Here is a 16152-nt window from a genome sequence, read left to right as displayed (position 1 = left end):
CTTGATTAAAATCTGTGCAGTATCCTGCAAGAGAAGTTATGGCACATACAGTAGTCTTACATCAGTGCTAGTCAGCCACAGATTGATAAATTGCTTTGCTTTACTGTTACAATGGCTGTTTGATGAGTCTCATTGCTAAATCTTTTGGTCCTGCTGGTACTGTATGAGCCATCTCTCACTATAATGGCATAACCGCTCTGCTGATGGATGGCCATTTCCACAAAGCAAAACAAACACTCTCAGACAGAGCGATTGCAGGCCATTAAGCCATTCTATCAAGACCAGTGTCTAGAGGAGGTGGGGTTCCTATGTTAGAAACATAGATCCATCCCTCAGCTCACCCACCCCACCGTCTACAACTCAGAATTAATCTCCAGTTTAGATTTCAGATCCAATCTCAGAGCCAATTTGTGCGGACCACTTTACAAAGTTCTTAAGAGGCAATCGATCAAAGTTACAACCAACCTCCAGATCATTTGCCCAACACATCAGAGAACCAAGTTATTTTCATTTAATAACCCAAGGCATTTGGACTATTAATTATTCACTTTACTACTTCAGTGAGGGTTGAGGTGGAGGGAAGCATCTTGGACTCTAATGGTGTGAAAATACTCTTTTCATCTAAATGGGACAAAGACACACTAGAGACTATCTGGCCACCTATCTGAGGCTTAGTCTTGGAATCCCCCTCTTGTTGCAACTGTGAGATGTTATATTCAAATAACAACAAATTAATTACACAAATCACAAATATGAGAAATAAAGTTGCAAGATATGACTTTTACTTGTATGTGTGCGTTTTTTCCCCACCAAGTTTTATGTACTTACATAATGGGATGTAATTTAGACCTAAACACTGCATAAAAAAAATTGTTTCCTGGATAAAACTAACATGGTAAGGTTGACTGAACCAGCTGCGGCACATCACATCCTGTATATTCAAATCACTATTTTTTCACTGAGGTCGCCTCTCTCCCTCTCTACTCCCTGTGGTGTGGTGTGGTATAATATCTCAGCCAGTGGTATAAATTAGGCAGGGTTAAGGTTGATAGACGGGCTGATTTTGGGTGTAATACTATACCCTAGTGGTGAAACGTTGCAGCACAGTATTTATGATTTATTAATACAATAATTGCGTAACAAACATTTTTAGGTTGGTTTGTGAGCTGTACCATTTATAACTCTATTTATTATTTAAAGTAGTCGGTTACACTTTCCTTGCATGTCCAGAATGCTCAGGGTGGGGTATATTCTGTCTGTTTTTAACACATCCCTGTGTGATTATTCATTGCAAACAAAACATCAGAAATGGCTGTATATATGAATTTTAGATTATTTACCCAGTGAAACAACAATTACACCAGGAAGGAACAGGCAAGCAATATTATTTTGTATCCCTTTCTCAGAGAAGTTTATTTAGCACACTTATTAAAGAACATACATAATGTTAGTAATCAAACCTGCATAAACAGCCTAAATGGAGATACATTTATGCAAAAACTAGTCTCATGCTTTATATTGCGGTCAGAATACCATTATATTTCTCTGAGTACTGCAGCTATCATTGAAAAACTACCACAGCTACTGTATATGGTGTAAAGTGGTCATGAAAAGCGTTTGTTTTCTACTTTGTAGGTGAAGGTGTCACCCTGGAAGGGCAGCGCTGGTGGCTGGTTTAGGTTCCCCATCAAGAAGATGCAGATGGTTCCTAATGTCATGACTGGAGTCACCAAATAGAAGCAGAGTCGGTCCACAGTCCTTGCAATACCACTCCAGTTGTCCTTTTCCTGAAGTAGAAATGTATGGTTGGAGTTTTTCCCAGACAAATAAATATTCTTCTCAAAAACATTAAAGGGGACACAGCATGTCAAAAAGGATTCCCTTTATAATTTTCATTATCAATCTCCACTTTCACTTTTTTCTTCTTTTGTTTTTGGCGATTTGTATTCTTCTTGCATATCGCCATTGGGAGGAGAATTTATAGTAAAAAAGGACTTAAATATTGATCTGTTTCTCACCCACACCTATCACATCGCTTCTGAAGATATAGATTTAACAACTGGAGTCATATGGATTACTTTTATGCTGCCTTTATGTGCTTTTTGGAGCTTCAAAATTTTGAAGTCACCATTCACTTGCATTGTATGGACCCACAGAGCTGAGACATTCTCCTAAAAATCTTCATTTGTGTTCTGCAGAAGAAAGAAAGTCATACACATCTGGGATGGCATGAAAGTAGGTAAATGATGAGAGAATTTTCATTTTTGGGTGAATTATCCCTTTAAATATCTTCTGTTTGGCTGAGATTGTGTCACATCGTGCAGCAGTTTTGCATTCAGTGTGGACAGAAAATTGCATGTCACTGGACACTTGTATTCACATCGCACCTGGTTAGGAGACGGGTCAGTGCAGGTACAGAGTTACAAAAATGGGCTGTTTAATTGTAGAGGTAAATTGAGAAGGTGGAATATGGTCAGTGTTTTTGGTGCAAGAAATCTTAAGTAACATGAGTGAATTATGGCCCCTTTACATAACATTAGCATTTTGTGCAGTTTCTTTTGAGTTCACATGGGAGAATGCAGCTGTTGCTCATCTTTAAAAGTGGAAAACTCTATCTCCTGCAAAGTGGTTATTGGACTTAATTGTCTTCTTACCTCATTATAGTCGTTTTTGTCGTGCATGTGCTTAACGATATAATTGGCTCCCTCCACAGCTGGCTTCATCTCATTATACAGCTGTTCATTCACCTCAGAGTCGTTACTGGATGTGTAAGCTGGAAATAATTTTTTTTTTTAATGGTATCAAACTGTGATAACACTAAATAAAACAAGATTTTAACAGTGTCATGCGGGTCATGTGGAACTGACTGGCTTTGGGGGTGGGACGGGTGCTTAGGCCATGCCTCTCCGACTGTTTCTCAAACATCAGCTCACTGCGGGATTTAACGCTGTAGTATTCCTCGGCCTGAGCGATATAACCCAGGGAGCTGGAACGCCGTGGTAATGCTCCCTCCAGTTTGGGCTTGTCATCTGCCGGACGGGACATGTGCAGAAGACGTGGCAGACGCTCCAAAAAGAACTAAGAAAGACACAATAAGTATTCGTTAAAGACCTCATAAAATGGATTGACAAACACATCTGTCTTTAAGTATTCCTATTTTAAGTGTTGAACAGAGAGTTTGGGCAGGACATTTCAAAGGGCTCATTCATAAAAAAAAGAAAAAAAAAAGCCATATAATAAGCTATAATTACATCACAGCCTTGAACTATGATTTGAACCATGACTACTTGCTAGTCAGTTGCAGGGGAGAGAATTTGATTGGAAATAAATCTGTGCAGTGCAATATAAGTCATCCCTATTTTTGGTTCAAAAGAGAAAGACTGCAAACTTTAAAATGCATACATCTGCTAAAAGTTACTTTTAGGAGTACATAAACACATACTGTAGATGGCCTCAAATCAGCATAAGAGCCTAAAAAAATAATATTTTATGGGATCTTTAAATGATTCAAACTTGTGTATCAACAGAACCAGTTGCTTCTGTAAATGTTAGTATAAGAAACCGATATCTGATCAACCAAACTGTGCAATATTATGTTTCAGTATACTGTCTGATCAGATCAAACAGTGGGATGCCTAGGCTGCAAGCTTATCACAGAAACACTATAAAAGTCAATCAAAAAGTAATATTTTAAGGGAGATGATTGGCAAAGTTCTGCAAGGTTCTGAAAAGTAGTCAAAGTTTGTGCCTTGTGCCCTTAAGGTCACCACATGGCAAAAATTTCTAATCGTGGGACTGACCTCTTTGGTCCATTCTGTCATGACATGGGTGCTCGGAGTCCGGAAGTGAAGGTTCAGAACAATGACACAATTTAACACTACCACAGTGACCAGTACCATGATAAACATCAGATACCTGTACAATCCAAAAAACATAAACTTAGTTCCATTACTACAGTTTTACTGCTACTTAAAGGATTATTCCAGAATTATTACAAGTTTAGCTCTATCGACAGCATTTGTGGCATACTGTTGATTGAAATAAAAAAAACAAATTTAAAAAATCAAGGATACAATCAAAAATCGAGGATACACACTGACTACCACCCTTGGAGTCCTGAGTTCTAATCCAGGACGTGCTGAGTGATTCCAGCCAGGTCTCCTAAGCAACCAAATTGGCCTGGTTGCTAGGGAGGGTAGAGTCACAGGGGTAACCTCCTCGTGGTTGCTCGTGGGCACGTGGTGAGTTGTGCGTGGATGCCGCAGAGAATAGCGTGAAGCCTCCACACGTGCTATGTCTCCGCAGTGATGCACTCAACAAGCCACGTGATAAAATGTGCAGATTGACGGTCTTAGACGCGGAGGTAACTGAGATTCGTCCTCTGCCACCCAGATTGAGGCGAGTCACTACGCCACCACGAGGACTTAGAGTGCATTGGGAATTGGGCATTCCAAATTGGGGAGAAAAAAGGGGAGAAAAAAAATTACAAAATCAAGGATACAATGAGGCACTTACAATGGAAGTGAATGGTAAAATTTTAAGTCTTTAAACCCTCAGAAAATTGATCCCATTCACTTCCATTGTAAGTGCTTCACTGTAACCTCGATAACCTTTGCTCTTTAAAAAAAAGAGGGACGAGACTAAATAAATATTTGTGTTAATCAACATTATGCCACAAATTTGTCAAATGTGTTTAACTTGTATTGAACCTGGAAATGTTTCTTTAAGTATAGTTGTTTAACTAACAATTAGAGATAAATATTATAGTTATGTGTTTTAGTATACATTATTTTGGTAACACTTCACAATAAGGTTGTATTTGTGAACTGAAGGTAATTACATACATTAACATGAACTAACAAACAATAATTTTACAGCAGTTATTAATCTTGGTTAATGTTAATTTCAGCATATACTAATACATTTTAATATTATGAAAATTAGAAGAAAAGTCCAAGGTACTTCTAGTACAAAAGTTAAAAAAGCACATTAGGACATAAAAAAAAAAAAATATTTACTGTACTGTTTTTTTTAAGTGCCGTGGACTTTTTTTCTAATTTTCATGATTGAAAATCTAACCAAAGAGCACATTCTGGGATTTTACACCACGCATTATGAACTAACAATGAACAACTGTACAGTATATTCATAAATTAACATTAACTAAGATTAATAAATGCTGTAAAATATTGTTCAATTACAAATTAGTTCATGATACCTAATGCATTCATTTATATTCACAAACACAACCTTATTGTAAAGTGTATATCTGTGTGGTATTGGCATACTTGACAATTAAGGGAACTGCCATAGAGGTCTCAGGCAGACGCTGTGAAATCAGCAGCAGAAACACAGATTGAGCCAGAAGCACAGAGATGGACAGTGTCATCTTTTCACCACCTGGAGCACAAATCAGTCAGGATAAATTGTATTGCAATGTTTAAAATCTTATATAAATGTACTTATAAAATCACCTTTCCAAAATGGAAGATGCACCCAATTCATTCAATGACCCTTAGCTCATATTACAATAGCACTGTAAAGTGTTGTTGATTTATTCAGAGTTCATGTGTTGGTTTGTTTGGTCATACTGTGAATTTGATCTTTGCATTCATCTAAATGCAGGAAACAGCAGGATCACTCACTGTCTGCAGGCAGGTAGTAGACGAGCGAAGCCAAAAAGGAGATGAGCACGCAAGGAATGATTATGTTTACAACGTAGAACAGCGGTTTTCGTTTAATGATGAGGTAAAAGGTGATATCCTGGTGCTTGTTGCTCTCCATTGGGATGTTTTTATAAGTGTTTCTCTTGGCAGGCATGTGAACAATCTCCCACTCGCCATTTTCTGCAAAAGAGAGAAAAAAATACTGAAGCCAATACTGAAGCAGCAAAAAAAATCTAGCTTACCACTTACTGAATACTGCAGCATGTACACAGCATACTGCCTACTATTTTCTAAGAATAGTAAGTTAAACAGTAGGCATTATTACATAATTAATATTTGAAACAGTACTGCCATGCAAAGGCAAAACACAGTAACTTCACATTGTCAAAATTGAGATACAATATGACTGAAATCGGGTCTCTTAGGATCTTCCGTACTTTGACAGATGGGGTTGGTTCAACTATAATCAGATTCATAGGAAAATGAGTATGAAATTTGTAGTAACTACATAATCCAAAGTAAAACCAATCAGTTCTGTAAACATAGTTACATCGTTGTGCATAGTAGTGCAGTATGTCACATTGTTGTTACATGACCTAACCATGTTACATGTAAGGGGCGTTCTGTTTTCATTTTGGAAATATATATATATATATATTTCACTTATAATTTTAAAGGTCACATTGATCACATTTCACTATATGATTCAGTATTTTTTGTAGTGTTCTCAGTTGTATACTGAACATTTAAACAAATGTGGTAGATCCTTTTATTCTAAGCATACAGAAAATTAACAAAGTATATACTGCAAAAACAGGAAGAGTAGTATTTTAGTATGGTTCTCCAAACATAGCCCTAATGTGTGAATACTCACCTGTGAATCCCTCAGGATCAATAATGATCCATTCAACCTTGTAGGACTTGCCATCCTCTTCCTCCTCTTTCAGATGTAAACTAATCTCCTTGGCATTGTAAGTTAATGAGCTGATTGAGACAGAGTGAGTGTTGTGAGAAATTGGTCATATGAAGGCACTGAGTTAATGACAATGTACTGTATAGATAAGCTTAGAAATAAAACAACATATACCTGAACTTCAGAGAGCAGTTCTGCCAATCAAATGGAAAGTAGTTGACGTTTATCGAACAGGAGCTCCGAAATATAGCTGGAGGTAACCAGTACACACTTCCACTGGGGTAGATCAACACATTACAGTAGTAGGCGACCTTGAACTGGGCATCATTGCTGTTATGAAGCACCAAAAAAACAAAACAAGTTAATGTTAATTATTTAATAAGAGAAATATCATGGAATTGAACATGGTCCTTCTGTTCTGAGGCAGGTACTGTAGCATACTTGTTTTCAAGAACAATCTCTGGCAACCACACCATACTGGGGGGCAGGCGCAGGACAGGAATGTTATCAAACTCAGATTTGTTCCATGCAAGTCTATAATCGGTCCAGCCCTGAACAAACCGAGAAGAGATATTTGTCCATTAGAGTCCATGTATACTGTGCAATAATGAAGCAATTAAAATAATTATCTTACATGTTCCATCCACACATTTGTTAGTAATGTTTCTTCAACTTCTTTCTGTTGAGGAAAAACATGTTGGTCAGACAGGCTGGCACAATATTGAACTACCAGCACAAAAAGTGATTTCTGCACATTAATTAAATGTGTTTACATAGCCTACCCCATTGCATAAAATAGTATATACTAATTACTCCTTGTCCATAACATGTTCATTCTACCAATGTTATGCACTCACCAAGGAAATGAGATTAGAGAGCATCAATGACAAGTAAATATCTACAGTTTCGTCTTTATGTTGTACTGGTCGAAGCTCTTTGTTATAGCCACGCTCCTTGAATAGATGGTTGATGAGACGCTCCTCTTCATTCCTGCCCAAACATTCTGCAAACATGTTTTGAAATTCAGACACACTTCCTCTGGATGAACTACCAGTGGTTTAAAGGGATAGTTCACCCAAAACTGAAGATTCTCTCATCATTTACTCACCCTCATGCCACCCCAGATGTCCACATTTCGTCAATCAGAATATCTATCAATATGAACTACCCTTACAAAAAATACTGTGGCATACCAGTGATGGTATCAGATAATATTAATACCAAGGTACTATCATTGTACATGGTACTAAATTTGTATTAGTGTATCACCTTAATATAGTATTAAAAAGAACATTTAAGATTGACAACTCATTGCGCATGTGCATTAATTTTGAGTAGTAGGTTTAGGTTTTCAGAGCAAAATAACAGTGTTTCCTTTTCTATAGCTATACTTATGCCATTGCTTGTAAATTACATTTTTAAAATAATTGATTTCATGGTTAATTCTCAAATTCACCTGAATCTTTATACTTCCTTACATAACAGCATTTGGCCAAGACTGTGAGTGAGTAAAGCTGTATATGTATAAGATGACTGCGAACTGAAATCTTCTTATAACCAACCATTCAAAAGTTGTTCTAATATATAAATATGATAAAACATCGGCTAACAAATTAGAGGGAAAACCACTCATTAATATTTCGGAATAAGCAGTTGAATGTTCGTTTAGTTTGTCCTACCTTGAGAAAATAAAATAATAAACGACACCGTCAAAAGATGTATTACACTTCCCATCGTGTCATGCCGTTGTATGACTTCCTATCACTGTTATTGTCATACCCGTCTAAAGTTCTGCATAACTTGTCCTTTGACTGACACAAACAGGTGTGTGGAATCAGTGCAGATAACTCTGCCTACTTTCTGCCTACAGTAAAGAGATATCAACTGTAGGGGGTGTTCATGAATATAAGGGCTCAGACTGAGCAAACGGAGTATGATGAAAAACGTCTGTCATCTTCCCAATACGTTCATTAATTTAATTTTACCAACACTTTCATTGTCTCATTTTATCTAAACCATGAAGTCCACCAAAACCAGCTGCGAGATGCCAACTGCATTCTACTTTTATCTGCACTGCCAGTCTAAAAATAGTTCAACAGCATTCCAGTAGTCCTACAGTGGGCCACCTGTTACTGAAACAGAATGTGTTTACTATGACCACAAGTCTAAGGCAAAAGTCAGATTTTTTGAAAGCCATCAGACTGTGTTGGCTGCCGTGACTTGGGTAGTCCTGATCCATAAGATTTTTGCATGTAATGTCTAAAGTTGGATTTTAAGGCAATTGTCCTTTATATATATATATATATATATATATATATATATATATATATATATATATATATATATATATATATATATATATATATATATAATTGTTTTGTTTTGTTGTTTTTTTTTTGTTTGTTTGTTTTTCAAAATGTTACAGAATTATATAGGTAAAGAAACTTCCTGAAGTTATCACATTTATTTTGAGACAAAATACTTATTTATCATTTTCAGTTTTATTTAAGGTCATTAAATCAAAGTTTTTTTAATAGCTGTCCAGTAAGTGAAAGGATAGTATTTGGGGGTTAAAAAAAAAAAAAAAATTGCATTGTTTTATTAAATGGGGGAATAGATTTGTCCTGAAACATGTTCAAAGAGGGTTAATTTTCCTTAAGGTGTGCCTTTAGCCCCGTTGTACCCTACTGGAAGGGGCCAGCAGGGGGAGCCAAAAGATAATTCAAGATTTCTAAACGGCTCTCTGGCTGTGTCTCGTTTGGAAGGCTGCGTCCTCCGGAGGTCGCATTTGTCGGCCGCATACGTCATCGAGGCTGTCTCGTTTCAGAAAAGCGAGTAGGACACTTCGAATGCAGCCCTCGAATGTGACCTTCTTTCACGAGAATTCGGCGGATGCATGAGGTGTACACAATTATTTGCTTCAACGGAAATGTCTAAAAAAAATAAATAAAATAAAAATAAAAAATTGACGCCAATTTGCCCGTAAATATGATGTTCAAACGCAAGTAATGTTAATTCCCAAGCTGAAGTACCTCAGTAGATGGGTGCAGAGTATATAATATGTGTAATGATATTAATATATAATTAAAATAAAGTATTAGACTAAAAGTGCACCTGTAAAATCTATTGTCTTTTCTCTTTACATCATTATAACTTTCCTAAAATGTACCTCATACATTCCCTTCTAAAGGGACTTTAGGATTCGAAGCGCTCGCGCTTGTTAATGAGTGGCGTGCTGTCTTAGCAACCATGTTACATTCCGTGTTTGTCCTACGAAGGCCGTCTCGTTTAAACGAGATTTGTTTAAGGGAGGACGCTCAGTATACTGCAGCCTTCAAAGGACGCGTCCTACCTAGCATGCAGCCTTCCAAACGAGACACAGCCTCTGGGAATATGCAGCATGAGGCTTTTTTCTTTCTTCTTAGTCTTTTTAAAAACATATTTAAAGGAATATTCCTGTTCAATACAAGTTTCGCTCAATCGACAGCGTTTGTGACATTGTGATGATTACCACAAAAATTTATTTTGACTCATCCCTCGTTTTCTTTAAATAAAAAGCAAAAATAGAGGTTACAGTGAGGCATTTACAATGGAAGTGAATGGGGACAATCCGTAAACGTAAAAATATGCAGTTTAAAAAGTATAGCCACAAAAGTAAACAATGTGTGTATTAACAAGATTTTTGTGTAATAAAATCGCTTACTAACTTTTTCTGCGTAAATAAAAAAATGATATCCAATTTTACATCTTCATTCCCATAACAATGTCAACGAACCCTAAAAAGACTATAAAAATGTCAATTTAAACAGCTTTACAGCTCAAATAATACATGAGTTTTAACAGAAGAATTAATGTAAGTGCTTTTATAAAATTATAAGCTTCACATTTCTGCCTTTTAACCCCACAAAAGTTGGCCCCATTCACTTCCATTGAAAGTGCTTCACTGTAACCTCGATTTTTGCTTGATATATATATAAAGAAGACGAGGCTAAATTAATTTTTGTGGTAATCAACATTATGCCACAAATACTGTTGATTAAGCTTAACTCTTAATGAACCTGGAATATTTCTTTAACATTCCTTTTGTTTTTTTATTATTATTATTTAAGTACTTTGGCATTAGGGTCTGCAGTAGGTCTAAACTATATTAAAGCATAGCCTAAACCACAAAAGTAAGAATGTAACTCGAGGATTGTCGTTTTTGTAATGAGTTTATTATTTATTATTTATAAAAATGTTAATAAGCTACCAAATTGGCCCGGTTGCTAGGGAGGGTGGAGTCACATGGGGTAACCTCCTTGTGGTTGCTATAATGTGGTTCGTTCGCATGGTGAGTTGAGCATGGATGCCAAAGTGGGTGGTGTGAAGCCTCCACACACGCTGTCTCCATGGCAACATGCTCAACAAGCCACGTGATAAGATGCAGGGGTTGATGGTTTCAGACACAGAGGCAGCTGGGATTCGTCCTCCACCACCCAGACTGAGGCGAATCACTACGTGACCACAAGGACTTAAAAGTGCATTGGGAATTGAGCATTACAAATTGGGTGAAAATGTGGAAAAATCCACAAAAAATAAAAAAATAAATAAAATAAAAAGGTGAAATAAACTGGTAGGCCTTACCATATGTGATGTACATGGTTCTGAATTTTACCTCGTAAAGTGTAAACTTAAAAAAGCATAGGCTAAAGCACCCCTGGATTAAAAGTCTCTTTTGATTTTATTTTCTCCCAAAACACTAAACACACATACCACAGTATTTTCCTTAACACCTGTTTGTCACTATACACTGAAAAACATTCCTGATCCATCAGGTCATTGCATGCAGTGTCTAAGTTTTGATTTTGTAATTTAATCTAATATTTAAGAATGTTTAAAATGTTGTAAATTTGTGTTGCTAATGAGACTCCCTGAAATTATCACATTTCATTTGAGAAAAAATACTTATTTGTCATTTTTTTATTCATGGTGATTAAATCAAAAATTTCCATAACTGTTCAATAAGTGAAAGGATAGCATTTGGAGTTAAAAAAAAAAAAAAACATTGTTTTTCTTAAATTGGGAGAAATATTTGTTATAAAAAATGTTCAAAGTGGGCTCACATTGACTGATCCAATCACAATGGAGATTAATTTGTTTATAAAATACTTGAGGTGTTATGAAATGCCAAATGTGATTGAAATTAACAGAAAATGGTTAACCCATTTCAGAAGTGGTTATTTTGAAGAAGCATTATCTTAATTTGTTACTCAAAAAAGCATCTTGCTGTCTCAAAAGTATTTGCCAAAGATGACAAATGCTGCCCTATAACTACTGTCCCTATATTTACACCATATCACTTTTACCTCCAGGGAGCCTTTTACCCCAAATGTGGGGGCCATTTATCCCAAGTGGGGGGTATCTTTCTTTATATCAATCTTTTTTTAAATAAATAAATAAAAATAATAATTTCAATCAAAACAACCTTCCGTTATTATTTCTTTTTACACAAATTATGTTGCTCCACCAACATTCAATGAAAAGAAATTTGAATAATGACTATCATTTAATACACTGAAATGTCAGTGGATTAAAATGAAAAACTCCTAAAGACATGAATTTTAATTTTGCAACATATGTACTGTAGGAAAGCATGACCACTCACATTAAAATGAAGACTCCAGTCATATCCGTAACCTTATAAAAGCTGTTTTATTCAACATGGAGAGGGTCCGCACATGGGGGCTGCCATGTCAGAATCACATGACCAGCCGAATACTACTCGCATAATCTCAGTAACCGTCCTGTTATTTGACACTTTCACTCATTGATTAAAGTAATCATGGCTGACTTTGAATACTAAATTTCTTCAATGTCATCTAAAACTGAAAATTATCAATTTTAAACGATGCTGCATCCAAGCTGCTAGGTGTCAGTGTAAGTCCAACATGATACAAATACAAAAGTTACTGAGTGCACCTTTAAGGTGTGCCTTTAGCCTTGTTGTACCTTATCTTTATTTGCAACCAGTGGCCAAACGGTTTCCAGAATAAGGGTACGTTTACACGACAACAATGTACTAAAAACGGAAAAGTTTTACCTTTGCATTTTTGAAAAGTTTCGCGTACAGACGACAACGTTGTCAAAAGGATCCCGTTCACACGGATCCGCGAAAACGACTAAAAACGCTGTATTATGCATGCCAGGCCAGTAGTTGGCGATGTCACTTTGTAAAGAAACACTACGCGCCTGCGCACATAAGCATTCTACCACAGAGCGAATACAAACAATGCAGATGGCGATCTCTGGTCGTAGTAGTGATGCAGTAAATCTACACTTTGTTGGAGAAGCATCAATAAACTCAAAATCTTGAGCAGCACAAACACAGTCCTGTAGACCGCCATTGTAGTTTTGAATGTCTCGCGCCTCGTTTTGAAGCACTCGCGCGCATGCCTATAGACTGAACACGTAATGCGCGTGCGCATGAACTTCAAAAACTTGCATTTTGAAACCCGTTTTCAAATGTTTGCGTTTTCAGGCCCCAAAACGCGGTTGACGTGTAAACGAACAGCCAAAACGCATAAAATGTTTTCCGTTTTTAGTTGAAAACGTTGCCGTGTAAATGGCCCCTAATCTCCAAACAACAGAATCAGTTTTTCTACACTTTGGTTCTGCAAGAGAAACTTATATGTATTCAAATTTTTACTTCTTCTTCTTTTTTCTTTTTCTTTTTTCTTTTTTTTTTTTTTTAAATACTGCATGTCAACGAGAAAGAGTGACAATGTAGGCTATTGTTTTGGTTTTGCTTTATTTATTTATTTTTCTGCACCCTCCCCTTCAAACCCGGATGGATGACTTCATTTTTCCGTCTGGGTTTCCTTTATGGTCTCGGGATCTCCCTGCATTTCTCACACGAGCTCATATCGGGCACACAAGCGGACACAGCACTCCTCTCTCCGATACAACACACGGTCGGTTCGGCCAGGAGAGCAGTGCAATTGGACTTGCAGACAGTGTCATTCCAGGGTCTTAGCTAGACTTTATTCTTAGAAATCGAGATAATAATTGTCATATAAAATCTTTATCAATAACCATCTCCAAACATTAATTATTTGTTACTGAAACTTTTGAGTTGAAAAAGCAATGTCCGAAGTGCTGCCATACACCGAGGGGAAGATGAGCGGCTACGGGGCGGACAGTGAAGTCAGTCAGATATCCTTCAGCTGTCGACTGCAAGACACGAACTCGTTCTTCGGAACCTCACAGTCCAAACGACCACCGAAACTCGGGCAGATTGGCAGGGCAAAACACGGTAGGTATCTACAGCGAGACGGTAAACTTTGCGGTGTTTTATTTTTTCGATAAAAAAATACATAAAAAAAAAAAAAAGCTTTCAAGAACGGATTTAAATTTTTTTTTTAAAAATTATTTATTTATTTATTTATTTATTTTTTTACTGTACTATTTAAAAGCACTAATTATTTGTTTTCTTTACAGTGGTCATTGAAGATGACCGAATTGACGAAGTTCTCAAAGGGATGACAGACAAGTCATCTCCCGGCGTGTAAACATGAACGATTATACCTCGTCAACCTTTTCTTTTAATTACCGGTTTGAAGCACTTTGTCGACTGTGCATGTGAAAAGTGAACGAGAGGTAAAGATGATGGTTCGGAGTACGGGTATGCAGGACAGGATGAAGAAGAGCGAAGGAGTATAACTCGACTGTGGGTTGATACAGCGAGATTTGAAGATGCTGGCAATTGTCACACTGAAACCCATCCCAAACCGCCGCTATAAGAAGAAAGTCACGACAAAATGAAGCCCCGTTTCATCGGCATCTATCACACTGTTGAGAGCTGCCTGTTCAGTGGAGCTGTCCATTTCAGCACCTGAAGCACAACTTGACTGCTTCTAGCTAGTAGTTTACCGTCCTTCCAGAGAAATAAACCATATTTATAGGCCTATCTTGCATGGAAATAGGTTGATGTATGTAAACGAGCACATCTAAATCCATTACATTTGCAACCCTTGGCTGATGAAATGCAGGTGCACTAAATAGTAGCTAATACCCGACAAAAGGAAACACGTTCAACAAGGAAGATCTGAAGAAACACACGGAGTGCTGGCAGCAATCACGAAGGAAAATGAGGAGTATATCTTCCTTTTAATTTATTTATTGCGTCTTTTTATGACTGTTTTTTGTTTGGCGTCGTGTATAGATTCATATACTGTATATACGGTTCTCCTTGCATGAACTTTCTCTTGTGCCATTGCGGGTCGCTTAAAACCCAGGCACGCTTATTTTTACCAAGATCAATATTTGTATTTTTTATATCTCAATATTTGTTACTCAGAGCCCGAACTTCAACACATAGTCCATCATCACAGACAGGGTGTGTCGAAACAGACATAAAATAATATCATAAAAGGACAGACTGAATGTTAATTTGGAGAGAGGATGCTAACATCAGTATTAACACACTTTTCATTGCAATAAGCGATCACGCCTTCGTTGATAATGAAATTGTAAGACAATATAATTTCGAAAGTAATTTTCCAAAGCACTTTATTTTAACATCTCGGTTGTTGATTTATTTGTTTGTTTATTTATTTATTATTTTTAAAATGTTCAGTGTATGGTTTATTGTGCATGATACCTTAATATGTTTCATGCTTATGAACAGTTTATGAAGCAAAAAAATGTATAGAAATGTCACAAAATTCTACGAATGATGTGAATGAATAAATTAATTCAGAGGATCCATACATCATGAGGTTTTCTCCATTTTTTTATTCAAATATGATGCACATAAGCACTGAGGAATGAAACAGCATCAGCCATCCGTTAGTGTACACAATGAATAATCTGATGAATGGGAGGAGTATGGTCTTAATGCAGGAATGAGACACTGGCAAACTACCAGGGATGAGATGTTTTTTAGATGTCAGAAATTAGAATGCACCTTCAGCTAAGCTGACAGCATGAGCGCTAATCAGCAAACAAACAAACTTAATAGCCCACACAGTCTGCCAACCATACTGTGCCACATATGCTCTTCATGCAAACCATCAGAAGTATACATAATTTCACAAGTATGCACCCTTTAATCACTTATTGCTTATGCATGCAACCTGTGCATGGGGTTGCAGATAAAATAGCCTATTTAAGACCAGCAACACTTCAAATTGTCTACTGTAGAGCATGCAAGTCTGACATTTGTACATTCAATATCAAAAAGTTTAGAAATATCTTAAATTTGAGTCTGCCCTTTTCATTACTTCCTTGGGGGAAATGAAGAAAAAAAAAATGGTGTGTTAAATGAACCCAGTATTTCCCATGGAAAGCCATTCTGTAAATGTATAAACTCTGTAACACATCAGTTTTGTGAATCTGTTCATCTATAGATTTTGCCTAATACAACTTGAAATCCACTGACATTTCAGTGTATTAAATGATAGTCATTATTCAATCTACTACTAATAAAAACATGAATGAATGCTTATCACTACTACCTTTACTGTCAGTAAATTTAAATTGAGAATTCCCCTATCTCCCCATATAAGTCAACACATTAATCAATGTAATTATATA

At 36.6% G+C, this 16152-nt stretch overlaps 2 protein-coding genes across 2 annotated transcripts; one reads left to right on the top strand and one right to left on the bottom strand.

Moving 5' to 3' along the window:
- Positions 1-1384: 1384 nt before the first annotated feature.
- On the bottom strand, positions 1385-8423 carry chrnd (cholinergic receptor, nicotinic, delta (muscle)). Its single transcript, XM_051682532.1, has 12 exons — positions 8259-8423; positions 7437-7582; positions 7214-7258; positions 7021-7130; positions 6754-6909; positions 6541-6650; positions 5646-5846; positions 5289-5400; positions 3801-3915; positions 2868-3078; positions 2655-2773; positions 1385-1787 (listed from the first exon to the last, which is right to left on the bottom strand). The coding sequence occupies exons 1-12, from the start codon at positions 8311-8313 to the stop codon at positions 1605-1607; spliced, it is 1563 nt and encodes a 520-aa protein (XP_051538492.1). The 5' UTR covers positions 8314-8423; the 3' UTR covers positions 1385-1604.
- A 5065-nt stretch (positions 8424-13488) lies between these two features.
- Positions 13489-15320, top strand: LOC127431956 (calcium/calmodulin-dependent protein kinase II inhibitor 2-like). Its single transcript, XM_051682629.1, has 2 exons — positions 13489-13870; positions 14056-15320. Exons 1-2 carry the CDS (start codon positions 13702-13704, stop codon positions 14124-14126), a joined length of 240 nt encoding a protein of 79 aa, XP_051538589.1. The 5' UTR covers positions 13489-13701; the 3' UTR covers positions 14127-15320.
- Positions 15321-16152: the final 832 nt, after the last annotated feature.

This window comes from Myxocyprinus asiaticus, chromosome 41, assembly GCF_019703515.2.
Source record: "Myxocyprinus asiaticus isolate MX2 ecotype Aquarium Trade chromosome 41, UBuf_Myxa_2, whole genome shotgun sequence".
Taxonomy (NCBI): Eukaryota; Metazoa; Chordata; class Actinopteri; order Cypriniformes; family Catostomidae; genus Myxocyprinus; species Myxocyprinus asiaticus.
This window is presented reverse-complemented; position numbering and strand designations above follow the sequence as displayed.